The sequence below is a fragment of the Gymnoscopelus braueri genome, assembly GCF_963280865.1.
Source record: "Gymnoscopelus braueri genome assembly, chromosome: 4".
In the NCBI taxonomy this organism is placed as follows: domain Eukaryota; kingdom Metazoa; phylum Chordata; class Actinopteri; order Myctophiformes; family Myctophidae; genus Gymnoscopelus; species Gymnoscopelus braueri.
Genome location: NC_137605.1, coordinates 20858379 through 20875230, shown reverse-complemented (window position 1 = coordinate 20875230; position 16852 = coordinate 20858379). Strand labels below are relative to the sequence as shown.

General features: G+C 44.1%; 1 protein-coding gene across 1 annotated transcript; it reads right to left on the bottom strand.

Moving 5' to 3' along the window:
- Positions 1-257: 257 nt before the first annotated feature.
- nradd (neurotrophin receptor associated death domain) lies at positions 258-16481 on the bottom strand. Its single transcript, XM_080426793.1, has 6 exons — positions 16010-16481; positions 7698-7830; positions 7160-7525; positions 5207-5453; positions 3913-4055; positions 258-2886 (listed from the first exon to the last, which is right to left on the bottom strand). Exons 1-6 carry the CDS (start codon positions 16046-16048, stop codon positions 2564-2566), a joined length of 1251 nt encoding a protein of 416 aa, XP_080282919.1. The 5' UTR covers positions 16049-16481; the 3' UTR covers positions 258-2563.
- Positions 16482-16852: the final 371 nt, after the last annotated feature.

Here is a 16852-nt window from a genome sequence, read left to right as displayed (position 1 = left end):
CTCTCTCAAAAAAATAAAATAAAAAGCTATTAAAATATGTGATCTAACCTAAGGCCTATCCGCGCACCTTTTAAGCTGTGGCGGCTCAGGGGTGGAGTTATGAAATTTTTCTACTGTACCATTCATCCTAAGATATCATAACGTCATAGAAAAGGTAAGAAAACTTTAGTCCAAAATTCTCCTTTAAGGCTTACGTGCAGATTATAAACAGCATCAATTTGTGATCAAACTGAACAAGCTGAGCAATCACGTATAGATTCTGTTGTGAATGTTATTTATTAATTGGAACAAAAACATACAAAAACACATCAAGACATACCATTTATGAATATAGACAAAACGTATGTGTTTGGCATCAGATAAAACGATGGGAAGCCATGGTGTACCATAGGCAGATAAATAATCTTCTATGGATGCCACTTTCAACCTGGAGTCCATATTTTGGGTCATTATAGGCAAAACATTAAACACTTAAAAAAAACGTTTGTTTTTTAAACATGTTTTTTAAAATAATAAATTTAAAAATAATGAAAATAGCCGATCTACAAGGCGGCTATTTTCACTATTCGCCATATGACAAAGTTATACTGTAGAGCTTAAGTGGTTAAAACATTGATGTTCATTTCATCCTGTGGTATCCTTGTCATTCTTTCTGTTCAATGCAGAACTAGCTATACCCGGGACACCAAGTGAACACAATTAACCACTTGAACCCCAGCATCCACATTCTGGAGGGAACATTCATTGGCAAAAAAATTGCTTTTTTTGGCTAAGATATTTAGTGTAGACGGAAAAAAGGAGGGTGTATTAACAGACATCTTGGGGGACTCCGGTTTACGAAGTAAGGTTTCAGTGGCTAAGAGAAGAGACCAGGTGGAAAGAATCTAAAGTGTGTTCTAGAGAGAAAAATAGTTCCAAAGTGAGTGTGGCATTAAAGTCTATCGCGTTCTATAAAGTAGGAGTTGTGGCCTGGCTCTGAAACCAATGAGTACTCGTTATCTGTACAATAGATAACATCTGGTCTCATAAAAGGGGAAGAGAAGCCACCGGCATCATCAGAGAAGAATTCAGAGAGCTTCATGCTTGGTTTAACATGTATGCTTTTCCTTGGTGTGTGCGCTGACATCAGAGGTGTCTAGTCATGTGCCACAGCGGGCTGAGTGTGCATGTTTTCATTCCGGTCGTACATCACGCTGTGGGGAGTTCACTAATTAGCTCTCCGGCTGCAAATTATTAGTGAAATAGCCTGTTCTTTGATGTCGTTTTTTTTTTGTATTTTAAACATTTAAACAACTTGGCGTCCCAATTTTGGGCATGTCTGAAGGTCCGTACGACACTGGAAGCGGGATGATTAAACGATCCGAAAACGAGTCGCGAATATTTCACATCAAACTTGCCTCATTCATGCAGGTCGTGCTCTTATTTGTGCTGAGAAATCGACCTCATTTCGAAGAATAATTTGCTTTATCGCGTCGTTATATTCACATTCAGTGTGGATGTGCTCATGACACAAATTAATACGAATTAATCATACAAAATAAATGCTCCCGGTGTAAAAGGACCTTTATAGTTTCGCCACAAGACCCCATCGTATAACCAAGTACGTTCTGCTCTGTTCTGTTTTGTTCTGTTCAGAACCTGTACACACATGTCCCTCCATGGCAAGTGACTGGGTACCTCTGGCTTAGGTGTCGTTGTAGCGATCACAACTATTTAGAGTAAGTAGGTGAGTGCAGGTCACATAAGGAGTTGGGCCCAGGAGGTTCTGGTTTCATCTAAATCCTAATTCATTGAAGCATCTGTGATGGAAGTTGCAGACAGAACCTGATGAACACAAGGACAAGGTCAGGCTTGTTGTCCTTAGGCTTCCACCCTAATATTCGTTAACACAAGGTACAGTCTACCCAGTCCACCCCGTGGACTGGGTAGATGTCTTTTATTTGGTGTAAAACTGAAGAATGTCTCCTGTCAAATCAGATTGTCGGTGAGAACGATGGGTTGATCAATCAAATAACTTCCTCCTCGCTGGTGCAAATCACTCAATAGGGACGATCAGGTCAATCCATCTCATTCTGCTTTCTCCATAATAACTTGAATATTGACATGCACAGTCTGGGGCACAGACATCGTAAAACAACATTTCTTTCCTCAATTCTCTTTGTAAACCATGGTAGTAAAAAAAAGGGGGAAAAGGATGTCACTGGAAAGAGTCAGGAACGCCGTTACTACCGGCCTCCTTTGAGTTCAAAGGTCACCAGGGTGCTGACGTTAAGAGTGCCTCCTTAGTCATTCCAGTGGAGGTTGGGAGTTGGGGTGTTTCCCTCCCGTCCATGTCTTTATAGTACAGCGGTTCTCAAAGTGGGGTCCGGGGACCCTCATTGAGGGGGGTTCTAAACGGACCCTTACGGGTCTGTAACACCGAGAGTGGACGAATGGAACCGGTACGGGTCCGCTTGGTTCCTTTTCGTACCCTCTCAGAGTTACGGGGGTCCTTGAAATACAAAAAAAACAAGGTTTGAGAGCCACTGTTATAGTCTGTCAGTCTCGTGTGGGTGTGTCTGGCTCAGACCACCGACACGCCCGTTGTGGGGCAGGTGACCTGCGAGGCCACGTCAGGCCTGTCGATGCGGCCCAGCGCCGAGCACAGCAGTCCCAAGGTGGAGCCCTCCTGTTGGGCCCAGTCGGAGAGCAGGGTGTGCGCCGGAGCCAGTCCTCGCCCAAACACGTCCAGCTGGTCGGACTCGTAGCCCAGCACGGACCCCAGCTGCCACCAGCCCCAACCCGATGCTCCGCCCGCTTCCTGTAGGAGGCGCTCCACTTCCTCCTGCCTGTGCGGCGGTAGGTTGACGTAGAGGCGGTTATCTGGCTTGCTGTCCCGCCTGCTGCCTGTGGAAATAATGAATTATACATCAAATAAGATTCGATGAGATTCATTTATGAAGCCGTTTTGAAAACAACTGTCACAAAGTCACACTGTTAAGTCTGTTATGGAAATAATGTATTTTCACCATCGTGAACTAAGAAGACCAATAAAGGGAATATTGTGTTATCTCGCATATATTGAGTTTGACTTCACATGGGGTTTTCTTTCTTTCTATTTTTATCCATTTTACCCTGCCAGAGTTTTTTCAGAACAGTCTGTAGCCTCTGCCAGGGTTTTGACCGATTTTGGTATCTTTTCGCATAGCCACAAAATATTTTTCTCAAGTATGATTGATCCCCAGAAAATTTCTAATCACAGATGAGATTCAGGTGTGGTTTCACAAATGTCAACGAGGTCAATTTGACCTTGTCATGTGTTGTTTGATGTTTGAAAATAGCTCAAAACCAGTGGTTTCAAACCAAAAAACATTGTGAATTGTTTGTCCGTTTCAATTTTAACATTGAAGTGGATGGAGCAGCAAATCTTTGGAAATTGTTATCTCCTTATTCGTTTGGAATATCGAATATATCGAATATCTTTTTAGAATTTTTTTTTTTTTTTTTTTCCAGGACGTTTTTAAACGTCTTTGGCAGGCAACAGCTAATTTCTCAAAGACGTTTATAAACGTCTTTGGCAGTTATAGAGTTAAAATCCTGTAGTTGTTAGTTTAAAGCAGGTAACTTGTATCTCCATATGTCATCTTTTTATGTTTCTTCATAAATGAATGCCCTATTTGAGTGTAGGGGATGTCAGGCCCCATCACAGAGCCTGAAAGCCACGTGACAGGGTCTAACATCCCTGTGACAGGGCTGGTAACATGTTACCATGTTACTTATTGCATACTTTGCCATACGCATTACGCAAAAGTAGCCAAAATTGGCTTGTGAATGTCATACACAGCACAGCTCTTGATGCCGTTTACTTATAATATCAATGACAATAATAAACGTGATTTTGTAGAACTATTCATACATATAATGTGGCAGTACCTTTGCTGGGTTGATTGTCCTGGATGCTGTGGGAGTCCAGGAAAACGCCACTGTCACTATGGAGCTTCTCTCCCTCTGGAGAGGTTCCCAGCTCGGCTACACGGGCCTTCGACAAGGCCTTCTTCTGTTTACACGACATCCAGCTGAGGAGAACAGAGCAAAAACACTGTCAGATGAAAACTGCCAACGCCGGTGGAAAATCACAAAGATCCAAGTAAACTACAGATGAAGGGCTGCTCTAGTCACATAACTATTGTTTATGTTGAAGAAAAAGCTAGGAGAATGCGGACCGTTGCTGTTCATTCGAAAGCGATGAGAGAACAAAACCAGATCACAGCTTTCATATTTTTTGGCATAGACTACTTGTGTTGATTGAGTAGATCAACTTTTCCAAGGACACCCAAACAGCCATTGCTTCTGGCTGCAGCGCTTTACAGCGAAATGGCTTAAAAAAAATATACAAAAATAGATACAAGCTCACGATGCGTCACATCACAATTTTCTTTTCCATTTCCTTTTTTCCTTTCCAAAAGCCCCCCACTTTGAAAACCTGTGGAGTAGATGGCCATGGTGTTTTAATGCCACTGTAGATGGCACCCACTAAGTTCCTCAGACCAGTCTTGAATGCGGTTCATACTGGGGAACACCACCCTCCGCTCCGCCACAATGGCGAATTTGTAGCCTGGGTGACTGAACGCATGAAATTGAAACACCATGGATGGTGGTGGCCGTTATGTAAACTTGCCTCCTTTGAGATTTGGAACAGAAAAAAACTGTGGTTCGTTTAACTGGCGATTCTATCACTTTTGGTGGTTTAGACAGTATATTTTCCCATGAGCGCCACCTCGTTTCTGTGGCTTAAGTGTGCGTAGATATCAGATAGGCTTGTGTTGCATGTTGTTGAGATCCCAGAGGACATGAAGGTTGCCCAAAAGGCTGCGGCAGTGGTACTATCCAATCATGTCATCGACTACCGAGTGTATACATGTTCTCACACACAGCACTACCCCAGCTGATTTCACTACTTAGTAGACCTGCCAGCAGAAAAAACGGGCAACTAATTACTGAAATAAACAAATTTGTTTGGAATGAAAATCCGCAATAAACTCGATTCTCCACGGCACGCGTCAAAATCCACAGTTGGATCGGCTATTTCCGCTATTTGGTGTACAAACGAAGGGTTCTTAAGTGGTTCGTTCCAAGAGTTAAACGAACACGGGATTTCGCTGCGCACATGGATCATCGGACGCCACTGGTGGGCTGGAGGATCCATCGCTCCCTGATGAAAGCTCACCATTTATAAGCGACGTAGATCAGCAGGCCCAGGACCACGGCGGCCAGAACCGACACGTAGGCCAGGATGTTGCTGCTGCCGGGCGCCTCGTCCTGCGGCGTGAGCTTGGGGGACCCGGGGGACCCGCCGGGCGCCGGGCTGGCCTCTCCCTCGTCGTCCTCGAACTCCTCTAGGTCTGGCCAGCGAGGAGCTCCTTCACGGGAGCCGTCGGACTCTGCGGGGCGAGCGAGGATGTGCAGCTTCCTGTCTGTGGGGGCAGAGAGAGAGAGAGAGAGAGAGAGAGAGAGAGGAAGGCATGTAGAGGGGACGCGGTTAATACACATCGTAGCTGTCGGGTGGAAACCTTTTACAGTATGTCCAGGAAAAAATGGAAATGGAAAATGGAAAACAAATGTTTCAATGGATCCGGTGTAGTTTTTCATTGGTTCAATATCTCTAAAAACCCACAGTCACACTTAAACCATTAAGACCGGGAACGCATGCATCTGTGTCATTTTAGATTTCTTTGGCTATTCAAAAATAGCAGATCTACAAGCTCATAGCGCGGCACTCGGTGCTTGTAGATCTCGGTAGCTTGTAGATCTGCTATTTTAGAAAAATCGTGAAAACGTTTTTTTCTTTTTCTTTCAAAAAACTGTTAGGATTTAGAAAACATTTTTAGAATCGGCCTCAGGTCTTAATGGGTTAATCACTTTCACTTTCCAAAATGTCCAAACATAGCGAAAATTAAGCTCACACAACCTCACAGCTCACACACCGCGTGGCATCGCCGTTTCTGTGCGACACTCTCGTGAAATATGGAGATAGATGCAAGGTTTTCTGACATGCAGCACACGTGCACACACTCTGTGAACATATTTGGAGCCTGTGTAAATTACAGCCAGAAATAATCCCACAGAAGCCAGCATGGCCCCGATGTAAAGGATAGATTGAGCCAAACCCGGGGTCTCCTGGGGGTTGAGGCCTCGCCCTGCCTCTTCCACACTCATCTGCCCTCCTGTGGTCTGAACTATTTTAGGATCAAACACGCCACGGGGACTACGCTGACCTCTGTGGGGGTCACGTGGGTCATGACTCGTGGCCCCCCCTGCGTGTGTGCAGACGACCTCGCTCACTCCTGGAGAGCGGGTATAGGGGCCATTTGGGGAGCCGTCAGGGTGAAGGGGGGGCCGGGCCTCCCTGCCTGGGCCATCGTGTACTGTGGGGGCCGTTAGAGCCCCTAAAGATCTTGTCAAGCTCACGCCAATTGGGCTCTGGCACTTAAAAAGAGGCCTGTTCTCTCTGCGCTCGGGTTTCCAGGGCACGGATGTGTTAGCCGAGCGAGTTGAGGCGTGGGTGCAGGTGTTGACCACATGTACCCCCCCCCCCCCCCCCCCAGAACCCCCCACCCTTCCTTTCATCTTGGACTTTTGCTACTTTTCCCTGCCAATGTTTCTTTAAAAGAAAAACCTTTCAGTCATCCCATTGTGCCCCCCCCCCCTCCCTCCACACACACACACACACACACACACACACACACACGTTTGTATTACTATACTTGTGATGACATCAACATTTTAGTGACGCCAATTTCATGAATGCCATTCATAAAATTGACATATGAATGCCATTATAATTATTTGCCATCAGCTATTTGCGGTGCACGAGACAAATGTGCAACTAAGTAAATTATAAATCTGGCTTATCTCTTAACCCTAACCCTAAACATAATGGTTAGGTTAACCTCTAAATGTCTACGCCTAACCCCCACCCTGAATCTTTCCCTAATTGTAAGAGTAACTCAAAAAATATTTTTTTAACCACAAAACATCCATTTCTCTTGTGAGGGCCAGGACATTTTAATCACAATGTTTATTTCTCTCACATAGTACTGTACTCGTACGCCCTCACAAGTACAGTAATACAAGTCCACACACACACACACACACACACACACACACCCGTTTAACTCACCCATGCAGAGGGTGTCAGAGTTGGGCTGACAGGCTCTGATCTCCACCTCGCTGTCAGAGCAGCCGGAACACGTCTGGCAGGCCTTGGAGTGGTTGTGCTCCTCGGAGAAGAACCCCGGCCCGCAGAGCCGACACTGCGTGTTCCCCCAGGCGTCGCACTGGCGGACGACGCCCTCCCCGCGCCTGCAGCTGGAGCACAGGGCGCACAGGCCCTCGGTGCTCTCGCCGTCCCGCCAGAGGTAGAAGCGCTCGCCGCACTCGCAGTGCGTGTCCCGCGTGGCGGAGCAGGAGGCGACCTCGGGGAGGCCCACCGGACAGCGGGCGCAGGGGAGACACGGAGACGAGTCTTCGGACGGGGAGAACGTTCCTGAGAGAAACGAAAGGAGAGTCAGGGTGTGTTTAAGTGAAGCAGACATGTCTAAAAGCTCCCAGCCACATGGAAACTAAAGCTCGTTGAGAGACATGACAGCGATAATGATAAGGTAAGTATTCTGTATTCTGTATATAGGTACAAGTATCATTACATTATAATTACTCACCCTTGGGGCATGGTGCACACTTGGTGTCTTCTTTCCCACATTCTACCTCGACTTGGAAGCCAGCAGGACACAGACTGCAGCACTGACCTGATGCTGTGAACTTCTGACTGGCACAGGAATCTGCGAGAGCAACCTGCAAGCAAAACTGCAGTTAGCTTACATGCCAAAATAAAACTAAGACATAATGGCTAACAGGTGAAAACTGGTAGCCGTGTGATCGTGACATGTTGGACCATTTGACGCCAGCGTTATTTGTTTTACCATACGTGAATGCATGGCACACGATAAAACAATAAGCCCCTCGCCACTTCTCAGGGAAACACTTAGCAAACACGTTGCCGGCAATTTGTATGTTCGTAGGGCCTAATTCTACAGAATAGATTTTGCTTTGTTCGGGGGGCTTTTTGTGCCTTGGACCACATGTGGGAAGGAAATCACACACGCAGATGGCCCACTCCCTCGCCGTTGGGGTAAAAAAAAAAAAAACGGTTGAGTGGGTGTAGAGAAAATGGACCCTTTTTATATCTTTTAATCTGCCTCAGTTTTCACCCCGAGAACGCGGTCCAATGTCTTATCTGCAGCGGGGTAATGGAGAGCCCCGTCTGAGCGGGACCAGATCGCACATTCCTGAGGGCTTGTACAGGAGAGTGGGTGCCTAAAGTCTCATTTAGACTTAGTTAAAGTGCCGTTGTCGGGCTCAGCAAATAGCAGATCTAACTTAGTTGAATGCTGGTGCTGCATGCAGTAGATAGCAGATATACAAGCTCCCAACGCGTCTGCTATTTACTGCATGCAGCACCAGCATGCAACTAAGTACGTATCAGGCTTAACAGGAATGGCTGGCTTCAATCAGATGGCCTTACACCAGTGGAAAGAGTCAAGACATGAAGGAGCAAAGAAAAAACACCCACACTGAAGAGGAGGAAGGAAGAAGGAAAAACGGCTTCCTCCCTCCCTCCTCCCACACGGACAGACACATTCCAAATCGCTGTGAATGACATCGGCGGGCATTTGACATTGTGTGTCTGTGTGTGTGTGCGTGTGCGTGTGCGTGTGCGTGTGCCTGTGTGTGTGCGCGCGCGCGTGCGTGCGTGCACATCATGTGCACGTGCATGCATCATGTCTGTGTACAGTCTGATAACTGTGTGTCTATGACTGTGTACAGTCAGTTGGTGTACAGTCAGTATGCATATGCACTGTGTGTGTGTGTGTGTGTGTGTGTGTGTGTGTGTGTGTGTGTGTGTGTGTGTGTGTGTGTGTGTGTGTGTGTGTGTGTGTGTGTGTGTGTGTGTGTGTGTGTGTGTGTGTGTACTGAGCATGCATGTTATCATCTTCAGAAACAGAGAGCAACACATAAAGGAGGCTGTCGCAGCCCCAGGCCAGGGTGTCAGTTAGCTGGGGCTGCCCAGCATGTGAGTATCTGTTTGGGTGAGAGGGGGCCTTTGAAGTTGCCCCCCCTCCTCCTCCCCTCCAGTCCCAGCCCTGCAGGTGTGTGTGTGTGTGTGTGTGTGTGTGTGTGTGTGTGTGTGTGTGTGTGTGTGTGTGTGTCTGTGGAGGTCAGTGTTACACCCACCCCCCCCAAACCACCCCACCTCCCCCCCACAGGCCCTAAACGACGGTATCTTAAACATGCACACATTAAGGGGAGATTGGGCCGTAATGCGCCTGGGGGTTGACAAGAGCAAACAGATGTGGAACAGCAGAGCCTCCTGTAAGGAGGGAAAAGTAACAAGCAAACAACGCGCTGATGTCTCTCTTTGTCTCTGAAGTCTGCTGCCAGGGAACACAGGCATGCAGCGTGTGGTAACCTGTACTGCCTGCAATGAAAACCCCCCCGAGCCCACCGCAAATACACACACACACACACAAAACACACAGACACACAGACACACACACGCACACACTTTGCGTGTGTGTAACTTTTGTGGACATTGCATTTACTTACATTCATTCCGTATCTCCTTACCCCCCCAACCTCAACGCTAACCTCAACCCCTTCCCCAACCTCTAACACAGTGGTTCCCAAACCTTTTAGCTCAAGACCCAAGCTAGTGAAAATAGCAAGATCTACAAACTCACAATGGGGCTTGTAGATCTGTTATTTTCACCACTTTTTAAACGCTATTTATTTATTCATGGCAATTCATGAAATACTTTTGGAAAATGTTTGATTATTTTTTTTATCGAAAGTTGAGATTTTTTTTTTAACGTTTTTTAAATCTTTTGAAATATAGTAATTTTTTTAAATGTAGGAAAGGAAAGAAAAGGGGATATTTACTCGCGAGCCATAAAAATTGGTCCACGACCCAAACATGGGTCCCGACCAACCCACTGTTTGGGAAACAGTGCTCTAACCTGAGCCTATGAAACTTCAGTAAAAGTTCTATGCCAACACACACACTCATGCAAGCACGCACACGCGCACACACACGTGCACACACACGCGCGCGCACACACACACACACACACACACACAGAGTCATGCCAGCACTCCAGTCTCAAAACTCTGAAATCTTTCCACCGACCATGCTGATACTAGAGAGGAAGCGGCTGAGAAACCAAGTCCAGCCTCTTTCCAACAACAACAGGCAGTTTTACTGCAGCACTTTACAGACGGCCCAGATGATATCTGGTCTGCAGCCAGGCCCCAGCATATAGGCAGTAACTGGTAGGCTGCTTGGAGCTGGCAGTCTGTGACCAAAGCATAGGGCTGTACAACGGGTTTGTATGTTTCTGCAAAATATGTCTACTGTGATATGTGTGAACAACACAGCATTTCGTTTTTTTTTTATCTGTGTTCCAAAATCTTTGAAATGGTCAAAAAACATATCAGAGAGACAGAATACAAATCATTAATATTTGCTCATTCGATTTTCTCCAAAGTGCCATTTGATTTGTAGTAGGCCTCAGTTCCTGCATGACAGCACATCAGTGTTGTTTTAGTAAAACTGCCATTTTGATATGTTTGCACAAATATTATGCAATTACCCAACTCGAACGTGAGTTATAATAACCTGGAGCTATACGCCATGAGACAGATGGACCTCCTCAGATAACAATAGCTAACCCCTCAGCTCTATCTGCACTTCCATAAATATTTGGTGGCGGTGGCAGCTTGGCTGTTTTGTATTTATCTCCAGCCAGTCTGGGTCAGGCCAGGTCTGCTTTAGATCCGTGAGTTTGACTGGAGAACTCTGCTCAGCAACAGGGAGCTGCCAACAGCCTTGGCACTTCATCCAGTGGTGCCAAGTATAGAGTTAAAATGGCAGAATTTTAAGAGAGTGATAACAGAGACGCAATGCAGAAGCCTAATGACTTTAAAGTTAAGAATGGCACAGATATGTTCCATTACACCGTTAAAGGTTACTTTACTGATACTGTATGTTTCATTAAATGAACGAGTTGTAACAGCAACCCCATGTGTTGATTAATATCTTGAGAGAATAAAAAATGCAATTTCCATGAAGCAGTTAATTTTATGTGCTGGTATAGCATGGTATTACTGAATCACAAATCCACTGCACTGGCCGAACATTGTGATGCATGAGGCTAATTTGCATAACAGATCTTCACAGGGCGTCGATGTAAACAAGAGTGAGAAATGGCATTTCATGAGTCGTTAAATTTATAACGTGCTTTTTGGAGTGTTTATAAAAGCTTTACGAGCAACAAAAAAACACACAAATACTTCCATAAAAAGGGAGAATAACGCAGCAAATGTCTAGTCTGTGTATCTGCACCCATTGATGGCTCAGGGCTTAAGACCCACATAGCTGTCTTTGGATCGAATCCTTCCTTTTGCAAGTCTCTCTTCTCTCTCTCTCTCTCAGCTGTGGAGGACGTGACTCTTGAAAGAATAGGGGATTCGGATGGATTGTTGGCTATGCTAAATAAATGAATATGCACTTCCCCTGCCATGGATTACAAAATGGTTCCCTGGGGGGATCTAACCCTGCTGGACAGCAGTGTGATTTCCCTCATTTGTTCTCACCTCTGTGTTGATTCCAAACCATTCAGTTTGGAATGGTAGTATGCACACCCACAGCCCTCGATGAAACATAACTGAACGCCACTGCTGTTAAGACAATGCTCTGACAGTATTATGTTCTTTCTACAGCTGGACGATGACATGGCATTCTGTAAGCAGAGCATTGTGGTGCAACTAGCATTTAATGCTTTGTATATGAGAAGCAGGAGTCTGAAATCAATTTGTGTCGTTACCAAGAGAAAATGAAAAGGGACTAAAAAGCCAGTGTAATGTGTCCTGGCTCTGATTGAGCCCTTCCTCGGTGAAACATTGTTTAATTAATAAAGCACGGGACAGAATTATACTATGTGCGAACCTTGCGTAAAGTTTATACTCTGGTTGGCGCGCTATTCAATGTGGAATAAACATAATACGTAAATGTAAAACCTTTTAGTGATTCTAAACTCTAACTGAGAACATTTGAATGAGCCACAATCAATTCCACTTGATTAATGTATAATCAAACTTTATTTATCTATTGCATAAACAAATGTACGGTTCAGTGCTCATTCTGTTAGTCATGCCCTTCTGTGTGATCAGAAATATGTAAACAATCATTAGCTTAGCATAGCTAATTGGGATTTTGTTGTTTTGCCAGGGTACTACTAAAATAGTTAACCACATAAAGAGCCCATACGCATCAGATTTGATCTGCCCCATGGGAGGAAAAGGAGGCAGGGCAGCAGTTGCTGAGAGAGAGGGGACCACCACGCAGTATGTATGTATGTATGTATGTATGGCCCTCAACACTACGGCTGCCTGAGTCACTCATTCAACACACATGTACACGTACACGTGTGTGTGTGCACACACACACACACACACACACACACACACACACACACACGCACACTACTATATTGTTGCTGTCGGGCAGAAACCTCTTATCTCCATATTCAAACTTTTTGTGTTTTTTTCATAAATTAACGCCCTACTTGATCATACTACAGCGTCACACAAAAGGATCAAAAGTAGCAGATCTCCAAGCAGATCGCCTACTTTTGATGCTTTTGACTGTTCTGACAGTTTTGGACAAATGAGGTTTCCACTCGACAGAGACGATATAATACAGGCACACACACACACACACACACACACACACACACACACACACACACAGACATTTAAACACACATATACATAGTGTGCCTACAACAGGTCCTGTTTGAAGTGATGAGATGAATGTGTACAGTCAGGGGTCAACAGCAGCGGTTGGCGTTTCCTCTGTAACTCTATTCTGACTGTGATCTGAACATCAACATGAAAGACCAGCATACCCAGGGCTCGCTGTCAGTCTCTCTCTCTCTCTGTGTCTATATTCAGTCAGTCTCTCTGTCTCTGTCTCATTTACTCTCGAGCACTCTCCCTTGTTCTCTGGTTGTCTCTCTCCCTATCTCTCTTTGGTCTCTCTCACTGTCTGTCTCTCTGCACACTGACCCCATGGTTTTCTCCCTCCAGTTGTAATTAAGCACTAAGCATTACTGATGGCACCTCCAACATGTGCTGCACGTTACTGTGAAAAACAAATACAAAATAATATTGGATATTTCTATGTTAAAACAAGGAGCAGCGAGGACCCAGGGTGTGAGCTGGATTCGAACCCATGGACCAGTCTGTGCGTAAGGTGAGGAATGTAGCATTGCTTTTACAGCTAAGAAATGCAACACAAAACCTAATCAAATTTGTTTAAATATAATAATTATTATAATTGTCAATTTTCCACTTCTCTGAAACAAAAATATATTTAAAAAATATTAGTATTATATTACTCAAGCAAGTCTGCTTGTGAGAGCTGTGCTGTGACTTAATATTGACCCCATTGCGACCCCCCCCCCCTCACACACACACACACACACACACACAAACAAACCCTGCAACCCCCTAAAGAACTCTACTTAACTTCTAACTGGAAATTCGAAATGGGTACGTTAGAAAACTAGGCCCCCTTTCCCACCACCACAGGCCATAAGAAAATGAAGATAATTGCTTTGCTCCGGATATCCAGACCCCAGCAATGCTGCAAAACCACGCCACATTTTTCACCAGGAATTGCCTTAAGCCTTGAATGTGGCAACATGTAGCCTATATCGTGCATGGTAAACTAAATCAAATAATATTTAGAAGTAGCAGATCTATGGCATTAAAGCAGGGTGGTGGTGGTGGTGGTGTGGGCAGGCTACAATAAACTTAAAAGCTAAGCTAGATGTGACTAAACAAGATAAACATTTTAGGGTTCAAATGCTCAAGCATGGGGGGATCATCAGGCTGATGGGAGGTTGATAAACTTTTAGATTAGGATCCAAGACCCCCCAAAAAAGAGAGGTGTGAAATGAATCAAATGCTGCCCTTATTACAGCATATAAAATAATAGAATAGAATAGAATAGAAACACACGTCGGTGTGGCTAAAGGCCCAAAGGCTTCAAACTGATTATAAGGTGATTATTTTACGATCTTTGTGGACATTTTTGAAGAAAAACATAATTTGAAGAATGTAAATTTTAATAAAAAAGTTTTGAGATTTTTTGATTTATTTTAGCATCCGTTTTCATATATATTTTTTTGACTATTGGACCTTTAAAATACATTAGGACGGGTTGTTGCTATTACACCCGTGTATAGGTAAACAGATAATGATCTTTGGGGGGGGGGGGGGGGGGGGTTAGGGTTGAATGGCGTTACACTGTGTGTAATCTGATGGGAAAGGTTTATCTGAGCTCTTTGATCTGCAGGGGAAAACGTTTGGTTCTCAAGGACGTGTTAAAACGAGACTACATGAAGCCCCACGGGCATGGAGAGGAGATAAGTGTCATTCAGATGGTTGTCTGTTACTGTGTGGAAAAGGTCTTTTCACACTTACTTCTGCCTGATAACATGCTATCAAAGGCGCCATTAAAACCCATAATAGGTGCTTCAAAGACCACCGTTACCACACAGACACTATAGGGCCGAGGGTTACACTATCTTGATATTAAGATAGTGTAACCCTGTCTTCTTCTCTCATGTCTCACTCTTAACCCGCCCCCAAACAGTGGTGGAAAAAGTACTCTTTTTTTTTTGTTACTTAAGTAAAAGTATCAATACCGCAAGGTAGAAATACTCTGTTACAAGTAAAAGTCCGGAATTCAAAATTGATTTGTACAAAAGTATTGGTATCAAAATGTACTTAAAGTACCAAAAGTAAAAGTACTCATTATGCAAAATGTGCCGTTTCACAAGCTATCATATGTATAATTAAATGTATTAAAATATTTTGAAAATAGCCACAGTTTAAAGGGGGCTGAAGTGGTTAATGTAACCCAAAAAAAACGAGTAAAACTAAGTAACTAGTAGTAACTGAAGTTTTCAAATAAATGTAGTGGAGTAAAAGCACAATATTTTCCTCAGAGATGCAGTGGAGTAGAAGTAAGAGTATTGAATATTGGAAACACTCCACTAAAAGTAAAACATAGGACTACCTCAAAAGTGTACTTAAGTACAGTACTTGAGTAAATGTACTTAGTTACTTTACACCACTGCCCCCAAACGACAGGAGTATTAAATGAAAATTGATCCTTGACTGACTGATGGGAAGATGGAAACTGATGCTGTAATTATACCCAACTGTACTTGTACATGCATGTTATAATAAGCCTCTACCTACAAGGAGAATGGATTACAGGGGACATGGAGCCTATAATAATAATGGCTCAGTCAAAATGCAGCCTGGTAATTGTGCAATTGTGCACATATGAAACTAAATCATATTATATTCAACATAATGAGGCACATGTTCTATGACAACGTGTTATTAATGACACACTGAGTTTTAATAACCATATACTTAAAGTGGTATATCCCAGAAAGAAGTTTATTTCAAGCAATTAGGAATTTAATTCAACTATTTGCGGTCCTTCTTGGTTAATAAATCCTCTTTTTAGGTCTTTTCTCTCACCCCATTAAAACAGCGTTACTTTCCCTTTTAGTTTAAATGTATTAGGATGCAATGTCACCAGAGTGAGACTGTGGGAAATAACCTATTAGATGTGTGAACATTAATCCCATTGATACCTGGAACGCTTCTGTGTCACTTTAGATGCCTTTGGCTATTCAAAAATAGCAGATATACAAGCTCATAGCGCGGCACCGAGTGCCGCGCTACGAGCTTGTAGATCTGCTATTTTTGAAAAATCTTGAAAAAATATATTTTATATTTTTTTCAAAAAACTGTTAGGATCTCGATTTTTTTTAAAGAATCGCCTCAGGTCTTAATGGGTTAATAAATGGAGCAATTGGTGAATACTTACTTTGAGCAGAAACAGCGTGCAGAGGATGATCGGACTCATGTTGTCAGGTTTGGGCTCCACAGTGCGGTGACTGATCCAAACGGAGCGCTCCTCCGATATGCGGGCTGCTGCGGGACCAGAAGAAGCAGATCTGACAGACCAACACTTTGACTTTTCCTCAGATCCCCACAAAGGTGAAGTGGTGCATTTAAACGGCTCCTTCAAAAAACTACAAGTCCATAGAAAGAAAGAAAGAAAGAAAGAAACGCCAACTTCAGATGGACGGGATGACGGTTCCACCAGCAGTTGTAAAGTCCAATAAAATTCGTTCCAAAGAGTGACTTAAAACGTGAATGTCTATGTACAACTACTAGTACACACACAGCATTTGGCGCATCTGTTTCTTTGTTTCACTTGATCTGATCTAACCCCAAAAAAAAAAGTTTCTTCTAGTCCTCTGTCCCCTTGCTTATAATGAAGACCTCCTCCTCCCTGCGGCAGCAGCTTTAAAACAGATGCGCTACAGTTGCCCCGGAGTCCCTGCAACAAGGAGGACTCCATGGCCCTGCGTTCCTCCGCCTTCCCCCGGAGAAGCTCACGACGCGCTCTGATTGGCTGCGACGGCACGACGACGTGACGGGAACAGTAATAATACAAAGACACTGGGAACAATATTCTCTCTAAACAATAGCACAGCGACTCACTGTAAATAATAAACCACCACAACCTGTAATTCAGGCTCTCAATGATATGTGGTGTGTCATATAGTTGGGATTCATCCAACCATGTGGACTATATAAAAGCTGCTTAATGATGATTGACCGGATTAATGGTGACATACATGTTGCTATTTCAAATGTGTGT

What these genes read in the sequence shown, in the direction of transcription:
- nradd (XM_080426793.1), bottom strand. Translation starts at nt 16,048, where the DNA reads ATGAGTCCGATCATCCTCTGCACGCTGTTTCTGCTCAAA. An exon ending in GCACGCTGTTTCTGCTCAAA is followed by an intron (nt 7,831 to 16,009) that starts GTAAGTATTCAC and finishes TTTTGCTTGCAG; the next exon opens with GTTGCTCTCGCAGATTCCTG. An exon ending in CTCTGACACCCTCTGCATGG is followed by an intron (nt 5,454 to 7,159) that starts GTGAGTTAAACG and finishes CTGCCCCCACAG; the next exon opens with ACAGGAAGCTGCACATCCTC.